Source organism: Glossina fuscipes, unplaced genomic scaffold (genome assembly GCF_014805625.2).
Source record: "Glossina fuscipes isolate IAEA_lab_2018 unplaced genomic scaffold, Yale_Gfus_2 26, whole genome shotgun sequence".
Lineage (NCBI taxonomy): Eukaryota > Metazoa > Arthropoda > Insecta > Diptera > Glossinidae > Glossina > Glossina fuscipes.
The window spans coordinates 5,722,767-5,738,503 of NW_023998421.1; the positions used below are offsets into that span (position 1 = coordinate 5,722,767).

General features: G+C 33.3%; 4 protein-coding genes across 7 annotated transcripts; 2 read left to right on the top strand and 2 right to left on the bottom strand.

The window, feature by feature from the left end:
* Window positions 1-1,343: 1,343 nt before the first annotated feature.
* LOC119635390 (WD repeat-containing and planar cell polarity effector protein fritz) lies at window positions 1,344-7,430 on the top strand. 4 transcript variants are annotated; one of them, XM_038030196.1, is made up of 8 exons: window positions 1,344-2,282; window positions 3,566-3,866; window positions 3,926-4,250; window positions 4,323-4,954; window positions 5,013-5,572; window positions 5,638-6,176; window positions 6,693-6,879; window positions 6,936-7,176. In XM_038030196.1, exons 1-8 carry the CDS (start codon window positions 1,868-1,870, stop codon window positions 7,088-7,090), a joined length of 3,114 nt encoding a protein of 1,037 aa, XP_037886124.1. In that variant the 5' UTR covers window positions 1,344-1,867; the 3' UTR covers window positions 7,091-7,176. The 4 variants fall into 4 exon arrangements, with proteins under 4 accessions (XP_037886124.1, XP_037886126.1, XP_037886123.1 ...); XM_038030198.1 differs by lacking the exon at window positions 6,936-7,176 and adding an exon at window positions 7,351-7,430 and having other exon boundaries at window positions 1,345-2,282; window positions 5,013-5,578; XM_038030195.1 differs by having other exon boundaries at window positions 1,345-2,282; window positions 5,013-5,578.
* Window positions 7,224-8,133, bottom strand: LOC119635391 (39S ribosomal protein L48, mitochondrial). The gene is made up of 4 exons (XM_038030199.1): window positions 8,054-8,133; window positions 7,869-7,994; window positions 7,675-7,808; window positions 7,224-7,609 (listed from the first exon to the last, which is right to left on the bottom strand). Exons 1-4 carry the CDS (start codon window positions 8,063-8,065, stop codon window positions 7,312-7,314), a joined length of 570 nt encoding a protein of 189 aa, XP_037886127.1. The 5' UTR covers window positions 8,066-8,133; the 3' UTR covers window positions 7,224-7,311.
* A 1,026-nt stretch (window positions 8,134-9,159) lies between these two features.
* LOC119635278 (transmembrane protein 87A) lies at window positions 9,160-12,911 on the top strand. Its single transcript, XM_038030009.1, has 10 exons — window positions 9,160-9,329; window positions 9,406-9,466; window positions 9,526-9,611; window positions 9,679-9,876; window positions 10,063-10,227; window positions 10,315-10,598; window positions 10,660-10,875; window positions 10,941-11,061; window positions 11,122-11,275; window positions 12,497-12,911. The coding sequence occupies exons 1-10, from the start codon at window positions 9,207-9,209 to the stop codon at window positions 12,724-12,726; spliced, it is 1,638 nt and encodes a 545-aa protein (XP_037885937.1). The 5' UTR covers window positions 9,160-9,206; the 3' UTR covers window positions 12,727-12,911.
* Window positions 12,912-13,602: 691 nt separating this feature from the next.
* On the bottom strand, window positions 13,603-14,950 carry LOC119635363 (F-actin-capping protein subunit beta). Its single transcript, XM_038030157.1, has 3 exons — window positions 14,910-14,950; window positions 14,373-14,774; window positions 13,603-14,139 (listed from the first exon to the last, which is right to left on the bottom strand). Exons 1-3 carry the CDS (start codon window positions 14,910-14,912, stop codon window positions 13,714-13,716), a joined length of 831 nt encoding a protein of 276 aa, XP_037886085.1. The 5' UTR covers window positions 14,913-14,950; the 3' UTR covers window positions 13,603-13,713.
* Between the last annotated feature and the right edge of the window lie 787 nt (window positions 14,951-15,737).

Here is a 15,737-nt window from a genome sequence, read left to right on the forward strand (position 1 = left end):
GGTGGAACGATTTTTCCCGTGCGTTGGGCAGGCGAGCGTAATTTTCTAAACTTCTTAAAGTGCAAAATGGAATCTTTGTTTCTAAAATTCAGAGAAATAAAGTTTAAGACTAGGGTCTTAAAGCACTTGAGACCACTGAGTTGTTAATTGAGATTTTTTTGCCCACTCGACCACTTAGGCAGATTTTATAAAATTTAGAGTGTTGGGTTAGCGTGGGACCATAAATCCATTATATGGATTTCGTTCGTTTCGTTTCTATTGGGAAAATTTTATTAGGAAACTATCGCTTATCAGGGCTTCTCTACGAATACATACTACATAGAGACCCAAAAAGACCTAAGATTGACACAATTTCATATTCAACGTACAGCTTGCAATTTTTGATATATTTTAACAAAATGTAGTACATTGACGTATTTTGACTCAAGGACGAACCCTATTGAAAATGAGTTCAATCGGACCGATGATGCAATTGATATCAGAATCAATTGCAGCAAATTGATTCCTAAATGTCTGCCAGACGATATAAGGGTTCTCATGAAAAGTACTTATTTATTTATGTGCCGTTTATGATGAAATAATAAAATCTTTAACAGGGAGACCAAACTTTGGACCCCGAATTCAAAAGAAAACATATGAAATTGCTTACAAATCAAAGGTCGGCATGGCGAATTCAAAAGATAACATATTGGGCCTGGTTCCATATGACAGCTTACATGAAAACTTTGTTTTTACGTGGGTATAGGATACAATTTTCTGCCTTCCCCGAGTGCGGTGTTTTACTTGTTTTTATAGTAGATGTGTAAATGTTTGTAACTTGTAAACCTACGCAAAAAGTTGTGCGAAAATCTTGAAGAAAAGAGCTTTGATTTTTTTGCAATTTTTGTCTCTGTTGCAAGAGTTTTCTGGAATACACCGTCGCAGCTCGAATGTGAAGTTCTGCCACATCCAGCGTATTCACCAGACATGACCCTTTCTGATTATAACTTGTTTATATCGGTGCAGGATGGCTTCTTGTCATTAATAATTATTATTATTAATTAATAAAGTAAACTAAATTTAAAAAAGATTGTTGTAGTTGATAGAATTTATTTGCTTTTAAAATAACAGTTTTTGTTACTAAATCTTTTTGCGTTGGCAGTTCTCTCTCTCCATCTCCCATGCATTTAAATCTGAAAAAATATCGAATATTGGCAATGCTAGCAATGATTCTTGCTAATTCTCTTTATTATTGTTAAAAGTCTTAACAAATTTAGATAAGCTTTTGAACCGAGAAGAAATCTTACAATATTTTTGTTTTTTTTAAGAAAAACCTCGATTTATTAATATAAAAGGCAAGAAAATATGATTTGCAACTACACAAATATCTTAAAAGAGCGGACAAAAAACAAGTGATTAATGAATAAAGTGCAAAAGGCCAACACATAGAAAAGCCCATCAAAGTACGAATAAGTATGAAGAAATGCATAGAAATTCCAATGCGCAGAAGTGCAAACTTTGCAAACTTTACGGTCCAATTTTGTGAGTGCAGCGATTGTAATCCATTGTTAGTGATGATTATGGATTCATTGTACTTGTAAGGCTTTGGAACAACGTGATAAAGTACATAGTATATAAAGTAGAAACGAAGTTCCAGGTAAAGAAAAATTACAAACGCGTTTAACATAATAAACCGTTACTTGCATAAATTAATTAAATAAAAGTGCAATATAAATATACACCTACCTACGTATTATAAAGCAATTATATATGCTTGTCTGTTATATTCGTTTTAAACGATTTTAATCAAAGTGTAAATACATAGAGGAAGTAAACTGCATTCAAAGTGCGAAGAGAAATCTGTAGTTTAATTAAAAAAAAAAAAAAAATGTTAACACTATTGAGTGAATGCCATTTTTGGTCTCTACGTGAGGATATACGAATAAAAAAAAGTGATTATGGAGCCTTTCGGTATACACGCAATCGTGAATGGCAAAATACGCAACATGATCTGATCGCGGAATCTAAGCGCGATTATACTGAGCGTCGTAATGGTTTGGCGGTATTGAAGAACTCACGCAAGTCCACCGGCCGTTTAAAGGATAATATAAAACGTTTAGAGGATTTGATGCGCAATCATAAAGTCGCTCACATTCATTGGAGTGATGCTGCGCAAGTACTATTACTTTTCTCCAATGGTATTATCGCCCATATCTGCATAGATAGCTTTACAGGAGATATACTACGCATGGTCTATGAAAAATACTTGGTTGGCAAATTAGCTGCTGATATCGTAACTGACGGTAAGTGGCATTGTCGAGTAAAATCATGATTACAAGCGATTTACAAGAAAAAGGAAAAATGGAACACTTTACATTAAACTTACACTTGTTAGTAATTAGCCGCAAACAAATCATGTCGTTACATATCATGTACATACATAAATTCACATAAACCCCTTTGTGAAAAATTTCAAAGTAACAGTGACGCAGGCAGAGGCATATTAGGAAGGTTGCGTAGCCCCCCTTTTGCATATTTTTGCACATATTTGTGTTTGTAAATTCTCTGATATTATTAATATATTCGCATTTTTTTATATATTTGGATAATTTTTGTTAAGTCGTAAGTAGAGTTAGAAATTTAAATATTTTTTTTTAAATTCTTTTCTCAAGATTTTAAGCTTCATTTTGCAAACGAGATCGAAAATTCAGTAATAAGGGGTTGTTCGAAAGGTCATTTCAGTTTCAAATCTGAAATTCAACTAAACATGTCCGCCTGTTGGTCTGTCAAATCTGTCTGTCAACCAGACTGTCGACTATCTGGAGTAAACGTTTTCCCACGGAGACAAAACTTTCGCCTACAAATTAGTGAAGAAAATTAGAAAAGGCGCAAAGTTTTCAAAGCACGCGCTTCCAACTCCTTCATGCCTATATGGCAAAAACTTTTACTTTGAAAGTAGAGAAAATTAACCGCGCACACTCCATTTTACAGAACATGAAAATTTAGTTCTTCGTTTTTTAGTCGTTTTTTAGGATCAAGGTGATGAGTGTAAAAGATTCGGTCACGACGGATTTCTTATTTGCTGTTATTAAAAAGGTGAAAATACTATTCAAGCAAAAAAAAAATTGTGGATGGGTATAGAGCTGGTATGGTGCCACAACTGGTTATTTTTCGTTCGTTTCATTGAAGATATATCACGTTCTGGAAAGCCAGTTGAAGCTAATTATGATAAAACAAAGGCCGTTAAAAAGATGCAAACCGGCGAATATCGAGATCGCTATGAAATTGAATTTCTCTATTTCAAGCGTTCATGATCGTACAAAACTCTTTGATATTTTATTTTTAGTAAAAAAAAAGTAAGCTATTTTCCAAACAATCTAATACATATATGCAGGAATGCATATGTTTATAAAAAAGACTATAGAGCAAGCTACGCTCCTGAGCGCCGTATATCCGTTAAATGCATAATCAGTTAACATATAATATCTTGTAGCTGCCCTGATTATAAAATAAAATTGTTTTTTTTTTCGCCGTAATAAAACCTAATTGCTGTTTGTATTAATTAACTTTACACTTCGATTTATAGCATTTTTCAGTCGCTCCCATATAGTATTGGCGTACAATACCAATCAAATAACAGTTGTTCATTTACACAAGCCCAATATAAGGCCACAAGGGCCGGAGAAAATCTCAAATATGGAACCGAAAATTTTTCATGCTTTAATACCGGGAGTAGCGGAAAGAAAACTAGCGAGAAATTTAAGCGTTAACAATAATGCAGATATGTTTCTTATATGGACTAAATCATCTCAAAACGAAGTATTTCCTTGGCGACCAACAATACGAGATCAAGATCGCGCTAACATACATGTTTTTAAATTGAAAGGGTAAACTTTGATGTTTTTTCATTAAAATCTATCATATTTATACTAGATTTTTCGTCTAGAAATCAATTGGATTTCTTTGCCTATTGTTGGTCTGAAAATGATCCGTTACAAGTGGATTTCGTGCGTACCACAGCTAATCAAATCTTGACATTAGAGCAGAAAATATCGCGGAAAGGTGAAATTTCAGCGGAAATATGTACATACGACATAGTTGTGGGGAAAATGCAACGCGGCCCCTTATCTTCCATACCAATGGATACGCAAATCACTTGTTTTGGTTTCAGTCCCGATCAAGAGAAATTGTTTTTAGGTAGTGCTGGACGGAGTATATGTTTGCATGATTTGGTTTTGCAAACCACAAAATCGATAGCGCAAATTGACATTGTAAGTGCCAAAACTCAGAAATTTGAAAATTATGGGTTTTTTTGTTTTTATTTTCAATTTTATAAATTTTAGATACCTACACAATGCTCATGGCATAGTGATTCCAGCCTAGTTATGATAGCTAATACCCGCTCACAATTTCAATGTTTCGATCTGGCATTAACCCCTATCGGCAGTCAATTGCAAAGCGACGATGTTACTCCAGCAAGTCTTTTGGATTTATCGTATTATTTCATTCATCAACCAACTTTGCTGCAAATATCATTTAGTAAAAAACCGGAGTTGGGGCAGCATCCTAATCATAAATACGCGACCACAGATTGCTTCCTTATTCTGCTTTACGATAATGGTCCTTTGGGCTGCTTAAGATTCTTCGCTGGTGCAGGTATACGCGGTGACATACACAATTCCGGCTTAACTGCCGATGTTATATTAGGCAAATACTTATCCCTAAATCAATTGGAGAAGGCAGTTAATTTAATGAATGCCTTAAACTGGGAAACTTACGGAGCCATGTGCCTGATCTCATTGCATAAAATAGCGAATTATGTTTTTTATCGCGCCGATCCGAAAAAGAGTAAAACAATAGAATTGATGGGTAAGGCTTTGAAAACGTTTACAGACGCATTGAGTGAAGAAACCAAAGATGAATTTAGTGACCAGGTCTTTGATTTAAAAAGAAGATTTTTCTTTTATCTTCTGCGGTGAGAAGATAATACTTTTATAGTTAAAGATATGCTTTTTTACATTATTTTTTTTCAGGCGTAATTTCTTCGTTGAAGCCTTTGAAGTAGCCCAGGATATTGAAGATTATGATCTATTCATGGATCTTTATAATTTAACTAAAACGGATTCAAACCTTATAGAATTCTCTACTGCCGCTTTTAGTCAAGCGGCAGCTATCTTGCACGAAGAGGATCGGGCCAATGGGAATCTAAGTATAGCCGGTGACTATCGCTCAGAATCGGCGTGTTCTCAGTCTTCGATTTCAGATATTGCTCCAAATAGTAAATTGCAACAGCAACAACTACAGCATCAAAAATTTTTGAAAAGTTACATTCCACCTCTGCCTTCTTTCAAGTCGAAGGTGTTTAGTGCTGAAACTATAAAAATAAATATACCCAAACCGGAATTACGAAGTCCTGACAATGGTAAACAGCAAACCGAGGAACGCCAAAGAGCTCCACCTCCTCCTGTGCCAGATAAAAAACAAGTAACATTGAACTCAACATTAATAACTACTACCTCAGGCGCAGCCTTGGCTAGTAATCTTGTTAGCTCAACAATAAAGGGAAATGAGACACAGCAAACGAACGGAAATAGTAATGGTAGATAAATAGCGAAGACATAATGGGTAATGTAATAAATTTCTGCTTTCTTCTTACAGACAGTGCCACGTTCAAGCAAAGGTCAGCGGACTGTACCCTTTCGATTAATACAAGTTCACCTTATCTGCAATCACCGCCAAATAACATAGTAATTAGACCCAATGTAAACAATATTCCAAATCACCTGCCCGCCGGTTACCTGCACATAGCTACTCCAGTAATCGTTGCCGACCAAGCTGCTTTAGCCACCCATCGCAATTATCAGCAACCGCAACAATTGCCGATTCTAACTATACCCTCGTACCAACCAAGATTTTTTCAACATCCCCTCGTATCAGGTCACATACCACCTACGCCAATTGCTTCTTTAGCCGCCCACAGTAATTCCAATGAAGAATATCAAAAATCGTTGCTTAGTAAAAAACCGTCAGCTTCGATTTTAGCTAACGGCTCGATGAACCAAAACGGTGGCAGTAATTCATCTGTTCTAACTCAGTCCAGTAGTCTCTTGAATGGCATTAAAGAAGGCAACAAAAATGTTACAGGCGAAAAAAATAAAGTGAAATTTTCCGACACCGTCCAAGTGGCTGTTGTACCAGTAAGTTTACTGTATTTTGTGAATGTTACCAATATAAGGAATATAAGGAATTTGCTAACTATTATGTTGTTTGTCCAGAAGTATGCACTCGAAGTATCGTTGAGCTTCTCGATTAATGCTACTTTCCAAACAGGTTGAATGTATGTCCGTGCGTCTGTTGCGTATTGCAACAGAATATACTTTTTTTTTTAGTTGAATCCTATAAATTAAATGTTGGAAAATAGATAAGGATATTCAAAAGTTGGGAAGAATTTACTTTAAGCAAAAAAAATCTATACTTTAGCAGATATTCATCTAGCATTTGGCTCCAAAAATGTACAAACTTTTGTAAAAAGTATCTTGTGTGAAATTGATTTAACTGACTCAATCACAAGCGAAAGATTCCTAAGTTGTTATAGCTTTACGATTCTTTTAGCATGCATCGTATCAGTTTTTGTACAGAAATTACTCTATCAAAATGAATCTATTGTTTTATCTTACGAGAAGTATTCACTTTCAATTACTATCAGTTTAAAGGCGTCTGTTCCATTGCAGGAGATACCCCGCAAAGAGAAAACATTGATAATGAAACGGAATGCTTATGCTAGACCTCCTCCAACCCCTTCCCGCAATTACACTAATCCTAAAAAAGAGTTGGCCGACAGTTTACCGCTTTGCCATCCCAATGATGACTACTTAAAGGATTTCAATCCTCTGCCAACAGGTATTTGAAATTAAAACTTAAAAAGAAAAATATAAAAATTTGTATTAAAAATTTAGCTGAAATAGCAAGAACATCAGCCATGCTTAGAACAAACATAAATGATGAGCAAATTTTCTGCACTACTAAACCTACTAACACAACAATTAGTACAACAACAACAACAACAGCACAACTCCCAACTGTAAAAGTAGTACACTTTGGTGTAGTTTAACACAAAGGCTAACGAAATTCTTTATAAAACAATCTAATAATTTGCAACGTCTTCCAATTTAATTATAATAATTAACAATTGCCGTCCTTAACTCACAGCTTTAATTAGTTTAGTAGTTACTCATAGTAGATAAATATTTTGAAAATGTAGAACTTTATCCACACAATGTATAAAAGTACAATATGTTTGTTAAATAAATACGAATAGTCCAGAATATAGTGTTATTTCTTTTTGGCTGTACCACTTTGTATTCTTTCCAGCTCGGCCTTGAGTTCCAAGAGATCGCGATCAGGTACGTAACGTCTTTCCTCATCATCTTTTGTATGTTCCTGTATAGACAACTCTACGCCTTCAGGTAACGCTGCCTGAGCAATACGTAGAAATAGTGGGTAGATGGGAGCGCTGACATCTTCCAAATGCAGATTGCGCTCATAAACTGTTAAACGATATTCAGCATCGACTGCAGTAGAATTTGGACGCAAACGTTGCACTGTCATGTGTTGTGGTGGCAAAGCATAACTAAAACGAAAAGGTTTGATAATTATATCTAAGCGAAAATGAAAATTATCTATCATTATAATTACCAATCAGCGACGTCTATGTCGAGATATTCAGCTACCTTATGAAGATAACGCTGATAGCTCTCCAAGATCGGGTAGTCATAGCCTTTGATTTGAACATTTAAATTTTCAAGTTGCGGAAATTTCGGCTTAAGGCTCTGAAAATAGTAGAGAATCTCATTCTAATATAAAAATTTATGTTTGCTTATTTTTCGAACCTCCAAATAGTCTGGTTCGTACAAATCCTTAACGAAAAGAGCTCTTGAGTCACTGATATTTCGCGTAGTATTGCATAAATAAGCAATTGGTAATTGCTTAGGTTTTTTTCGCAAAAGAGGCGTGAACTGTAAATTTTAATAATTTGTTTAGCAAAAATGTTTTAATAAATTTCTAGTAAATTTACTTTTCTTAGCATTTTTATTTAATTTGGTGTTTTTTCCCGAAGAGTATATTTATATCTGAATTGACAGCTGTTTTTCATATTAGTATCAATTTGAGCTAACAGCTGTTCGCTTTTAAATTTGCATATGCAACTTAATTTACTGTGAGCTATTATTGCAGCGTTTTCACAAAAATGTTTTAAAGTAATGAAAAATTTTTAGACAAGATAAAGGAACAAAAATTGGGCCCTTTCTTTGGCTGTAAAAAATTGGAGAATTAGAATATATCCTTACCTTGATATAACCATTAATTTTGCCAATCTTGCTCTGTAAATGTTGTTAGGATGTCTATTGAGCTAATTCCCGAGAGTGGGCTCTTGCAAATTAAGAAGTGATATACGAAGAAATTTTTTGTATTATAAGGTCGTCGATAACCGTTGGATATAGTAACGCAACGGAATTGGATTTGATCTAAGAACAATGCAAATTTTTGAATATTAAGAACTAATTTCAAAAAATTGGCGTGACATATGCAAATTTTGTTCAGCTTTCTAGTTTGGAAATGGTTGAGGTCAAAAATAATAAAGAAAGAAACTGAAGATACTAATCTATTTTCATTAGTAAAATATAACACATTGAATAAATTTTTTTAAATAGCCCACAAGTATTATGTTTATCAGGATATTTGTAAGCGCCGCATAGCTAATGGAAATAATTGTGGAGATGCAAACCCCATCTCCCAAGGATTTTGTATAAACTTCGTACATGAAAGTTCTTGATAATAACGTTTTCAAAAGTTTGCTGAATTTTAATACTAAGTTAATGCAGTTGCAAAAATTCTTTTCCCTGCAGCGTATTTGGTACCACTTATTTTAACATTAAATATTTTTAATAATTAACATTACTATTAAACTTTCCAATTTTATGTAACCGCAAAAATCCTTATATTTCGCTTAGACAATTTTTCGGAGAAACAATCCCGCACATAAGAAGTATAACTCTAAAAAATTTCATAAAATTCTTTACTGCCAATCATTGTATTCTATTTCATTTGCGATAAGTGCAGAAATTTTTGGATGAGGCAATGCCAACGGAACTTAAGAGCTCACGACATTATTTATCAACTTAGTATAGCATTTGTGGAAAATAATAATATTGCATTATTTTGGTGGAAAAATGGTAAAATTTAGGTTCTTCGTTATATGGAATTGTGCGGCTTTTATTTTAATTCTGGCAAATAATATAATTGCAGTACGAGCGCTATCAGATCCAGGCATAACAATCGGTGCATTATCACCGGTAATTCCTAAATAAAGCTGCGAAAAAGTAACTTTACTGCTTTTGCTACTGATATAATTTTAACGTCTCGTTGTAGAATGCTAACGTTATAAGAGATAATAAAGCCGTGCTAGCGAACTCAAAAATCTACGTGAAAAGTAAGCCTTGTTTAAAATTAAATGAACAAATATTGATTTAATATCTTTTTAACTTGCAGTTGAATGTAATACCAGAAACAATGAAGACATAGATATATTAATTACCTATTCTGTATTAGAGGTTGAGTGCTCATATGATCCAGAAGTAAGTTCTTTGTAACCAACGGTTTTTTTTTTTTTTTTTTACATTCAATAACTTTTTTCGTTGGCAGTTAAAGCAGTCCTATATATCCTATCAAAATCAGTTGGAACACACCAACAAAACTTCCGATTTGTTCTTTAAAGGAACGGAAGATGCTAAATGTCCTGACCATATGATTGTATTGGAAATGCCAGAGGGCATTAAGTCAAAGGATATGAGTATTAACTCCAGAATAAACCCATACAAGAATGCGAAGCATCCGTTGTCAGTGAGTAATAAGATTTAATTACTGTTGTATGTTATGATATCCATCCATGAATCATCGTTTCATTATTCATGCACACATTGACATTAAAATAAGTAAAGTCGTTGTTCATAATTTAAATGAATTTCTAAGCTGGTTCAGCTTTTGTATTATCAAGCTATAAAATTTAAAAATTTTTCCCTTTTGCAGCCCACTTCAAAACCCTTGTTTATAGTGCCACATGATGGCATTTACGTATTAACGATAAAAATTGAAACGAAAGACAGTAATCCTATAGAGTATTCAGCTTCGACCCATATTGAGATAGTTGGTCCTTATGGTTATATACCAGCCATAGAGTATCCTTTGTTGCCGGTGAGTTACCCATGAATAAAGTATATCCTAGCATTCTCCGCTCTTTTTTTATTATCTCTTAATAAAAGTCGAATCTTATTCTTACAGTTTTATGGCATCATGTGTCTCGTTTACGTTGTCTATGGCATAATTTGGTTAATCGTATCGTTTTTGCAATGGCGTGATTTGCTACGTATACAATTTTGGATTGGTGGCGTTATATTGTTGGGCATGTTAGAAAAAGCTTTCTTTTATGCTTACTATCATAACTTAAACAGCACAGGTGTGGTGGTGCCCGGGGCTGAGATGGCTGCTGAATTTGTATCTTGCGCAAAACGTACATTGGCGCGCATGTTAGTTATTATAATGAGCTTAGGTTTCGGCATAGTTAAGTAAGTTACCATAAAAATTTGTATTTGTTTTTAAGTGCTTCACTGATTTGTAAAATTGCAGGCCACGTTTGGGTCCCATGCTACATCGCGTAGTAGGTGTCGGAACCTTATATCTTATTCTAGCTTGCGTTGAAAGTTATTTACGTGTCATGCATGCAAAAACTAAACGTAGCGAATTGTTAGTCGCTAATATTCCATTAGCATTTGTTGATAGCGGTATTTGTTATTGGATTTTTACTTCACTGGTGCAAACTACAAGGACGTTACGTTTACGAAGGTATGCTAAATCTTGATTCTATTACAATAATAACCTTGCTAATAATTTCGCGTATCGGTTTATAGGAATATGGTGAAACTATCTCTATATCGTCATTTTACGAATACTTTGATATTTTCGGTTATAGCTTCGACTGCTTTTATGTTTTATTCCATGCGCTATAATAAGAAGGAGTACTGTACACCGGTAAGTTTAATTTCTTAAATTGTTATCAATATTTTTGATAATTGTTTCGTATTGTAAAAGGGTTGGCGTTTTATATGGTTCGAAACAGCTTTTTGGCATATACTTTTCTCAGTACTCCTATTGGTTATTATGATACTTTGGCGGCCTACCAATAATAATCAACGTTATGCTTTTACGCCATTGCTTGACAACCCAGAAGACGAAGATGATGAAGGTAAGAGGAAATACGAAAGAAATTATTTTCTATTGATATTGAACAACTTTTTTTTTTTATTATTAAATTTCTTTCAAAGTTTAACGAAATATATTTTATAACAGGCAGATGTAGGCTTGAACATTCCATTTTATTATTATAACAAAATGCCTCGAACAAGCTGTTTTTATTATTTACGAACAGCTGTATAGGTTCCTTTAACAGGCTAATGGTGTTTTTGAATTTCATACACAGTTCGAAAAAAGCACTTTGGCTTACGCTTTCGATAAGAAATAGGAAGCGTGTTTGCGGGTTTGTTTTATTTAACTTATGCCAAACGCTCTTCAAAAGGTGACAGGCGCAAGCATATGCAGCGCAATAAACTCATCATCAAATACGATCACACTTCTTCCGACCATAAATAAATACATCTTCTTCATCCCTTCTGCTGATCCTGTCACAATATCAACATAACATCGTTATGCTTTTTTCTATACATTTCTACTTGGATAGTACCTTTATAAAAACGGAAAAAATCAGACTTGCCCACCATTTCTTTTAAAATAAAACCGCGAAATGCTACGATTCGCCTGGAACCACATGTAAATTTTGAGAAACTATTAAGTTACAATATTCCCAACAAACAAGTACTTTCCTCACTTGGAAGCAATTTGAAAAGTTTATCATTATTATTTAATCAAAGTGCAAACATGCTTAACATTTGAACATGTTGGGCAGTGTTTTGCAATAGAGTTTGACGAATCATTACTGATCTCCGCAAAAATACGATAAATGCTTGCATTTCTTTCTGTAGAATGTTACGATTACAGCACTAGCTTAAAAATGAATTAATGAAAAATATTGCCTTCAGTTCCGTTATGTTTTCATTATAAGACAAGTAAACGCGCTATAGTGAACCGTGGACCACCATTAAATACTCTACACTTCGTTTAATCCAGTTTTTCAAAAGGTGTTCTAGATTAAGTGATCGAAAAAGTGAACCGATCCGCACCATTTTCAGTAAAGCTTGTGGAACCGATTGTACCCTTGTACTAAGGGGTGTAGGGTCTGAGAAAGGAACTAAATTTCGTCTTTGTTTTAGATGATTTTTAAACTTATAAAAACGATTTTGCTTTTTCTTTTTGTGTTCATTAAATATTTCAGGAAAAATTTCTAAATTTAATATATTTATATTGACAAGTGGTTAATTTAATAGATTAATTTATTTTATTAAATCAACAGAAGATCAGTTTGTTGCCGATGCTTATGGCGTTAAAATGCGTAGCAGTCATGCAAATAGTAATGGCGCGAAAACTCCGCCTAATGCTCCAAAAAATACCACGAATGAAGAGGATGATTTGCGCTGGGTGGAAGAAAATATACCATCGGCCATGTCCGATCCTGCTTTGCCTGTGCTTGATTCAGACGAAGAAGTTATGAATACAAAATTTGAAGTTTCCAAAATGCAATAAACGACGACTACAGTTCTGATTTGTTAAGCCAAAGAAAGAATTGTTGAGTTTTCGTTCAATTTTGTGAATCTTCGCTTGAGAAATATTTAAATTTTATTTCATGTAGTATTTATTTTAGAAAGTTTTCCTTCATTTTTAAACATTGCTGGTCAATAAATATCTGGACTCTAACATAAGTGAAGGCATTGTTCCTAATTTTGTTTTTTTTTTTTTTTTTTTTTGTTAATTGCTTTCCCTTCTGTATATGTGTTTATTTCAATCCCATTCTCCTCTCCATTGTCATTCTTCCTATGCTAATCCAATTAAATTAACTTTCATTTATTGTTTGTAGAAATATAATAATATCTGCGAACTGGCATTTTCCCCCCTTAAATTTGTACTATTGTATATAATTATCTACATATGTTTTCCATACGTGCTTATGAAAAAAATTAATTGATAGACACTGAAAACAATAAAAAATATTTATGTTAAGCTAATATTTAATAATATTTAAGGTACCTACATCCCTTGCTACATACATACGTACAATTACATACATATGTGTTAAAAATTAAAAAATAAAATCACTATTTTTTCACATATATTAGAATTGCAATATACTTTTAAAAAATAAAAATGTTTAAAATATAAATTTTCTTAATTAAATGAAAACGAATTTTATGACAAGAAAAATAAAACAAAAAATTTTTAAAAAAAGCCTTAACTTTTTCTATTTTCTTAAAAACATTTCTATCAAGAATAACTGAAAAAACAAATGCAGCAATTAGTTTTAATAAATCTAATTACATTTTTTATTTTATTTTTGATTTTAACACTAATAATTATTTAATAACTAGGCATTGTTATCTCTTTAAAAAAAAAAAGCAGAGAGGTAAACAAAAAAAAAAAAAAAAGAATACAGAAATCTTTAATATTTCGTTTGCCCAGCTGTTAGTTAATCTTCCCCTTCCCTTTCCAATACTGTTTGTGACTTTTAAAGCCTTTTCAGTTCGATTCTGGCTTGACATTACGCCTCAGTATGGCAGCAGCCAAATCGTGAGTCATGGCCACTTGTTGTCGCTGATCAGCCAATGGTTGAGTGCTGCGTAAACCATTGACTATGTCCTTGGTCTTACCAAAATAAATCTCATTCAGAGTATTACGTATTTTATTCTCCATTTCTTCGACCATTCGACCAATGTTGGCAATATGCGGCGAGGATTCGCTAACATTAGCATCTTGTTCAGTTTGACGGGTAAGAGAGCCACCCAAGTTCATGGTGCCAGAGCCTTGTTTATTGGTTTGCAGCCAGAGCATAGCAGTAGAAGTCAGTTTGTAATGTGCCGCTCGACCAGTAGGCTTTTCTTGTACTTCCACAACATGTATAGAATCCCAGCAACCTCGGATTTTTTTGCTACCATCACCGGCTTTCTTAATTAAGAATATTTTTGATACATTTATATAAAAAAGATTATATATTATATTTCAAGCAAAGCGCTTGTATGAATATATATGGAAAGAGAATATTCTTTTTATTTTTGAAAATAGGGTAAAATCGAATTCCACGCCTATAAAAATTGTATAAAACTATTCAAGAGACGTACAAGGGGAGATGAACGTATATTTTTGATACATATAATTGATATAAAAAAATTTATATTTACCTTAATTAGTATTACGGCAGCGAATCCATGGTCTAAATCCCATAAATATACAGATGATACACCCCCTTCGTAATACATTTCACGATACTGATCGAAGGCATGATTGGCTTCAATTTCCAATTTACGCAAACGTTCCGAAGGCATCTGACCATCTTCCAAAGGTGGATAATAAGTGTTGGACCACGGTGATCTATACGAATCACCATCACGATTATAATCGCACAAGAGATAATCTTTACCGTGCTCCTTATCCTTAGCTATTTTAAGGGGTTGATCGACGGAGGACAACAGATCCTCACATAAGTCTGGTGCCAAATCAATAAGGTCACTTAGGTTCTTTTCGATTTGTTGAGGCGGCAGCCGACGCATTAAATCTAATGCGCAGTCCATTTGTAGTTCAGACTAAAAAAGAAATCAAAACAGTGAAGCTCGCCAATTATAAAAATTATTACAATTAGGCACCTCCCTAATTACTTGTGCATATTCATTTAAAAAGCAAAAGAAAACCTAATTCCAACAGGGCAGTAAATTACTCACCATTTTATTATTTTTGTTTTACACTTTTATTTTAAATGCAAAATTTTTCTATAGAGTAAAGTCACTTTTATTTACTTAAGTATTACGTTCTTTATAATTATTTGCAATATTTTAACAAATTTTTTCCATTTATGTTTTTTTGTGAAATTTCTGTATTTGCTGATAAAAAGAGAATGTTTCGTTTTGCTATTTTTTATTAATCTCTTTTATTTATCAAAGTTGCCACTAATAAAGAAGTGATTCCACCAAAAAAAAAAGAAGAAGAAAGACAGCGAAGATTGCCGACGGCTTTGCATTTTAACAGACTTTCTTACACTGCTTTACCATTTTATATTAAAAGACGAGAAGACTATAAATCTTCATTATTAATTTATCAGTAAATTTGTAGATAATTGTTTTTAGTAACAAATTGATAATTTTATTGGGTTAGTATTGAAATTTAATTAACTTTTAATTTATAAAAACATAAATTAATGATTGATTAATCTTTTATTAATAATTATAAGAATAAGTTACTATAGGGATAACAGCGTAATTTTTTTTGAGAGTTTTTATCGATATAAAAAGTTGCGACTTCGATGTTGGATTAAGATAATAATTTAAATGCAAAAGTTTAAATTTTAAGTCTGTTAGAGTTTTTAAATCTTACATGATCTGAGTTCAAACCGGTGGGAGCGTTGCTATTTTTAATTTATTTTAATATTTTTCTACGAAAGAAGCACGTAAACACTTACGACATCATAATCATATGATCATCGTTGGGTTCACTTACCAATGCAAAAGTTAAGCACTACATGCGTTGCTACGGTAAAGTGCCAAACACAATGT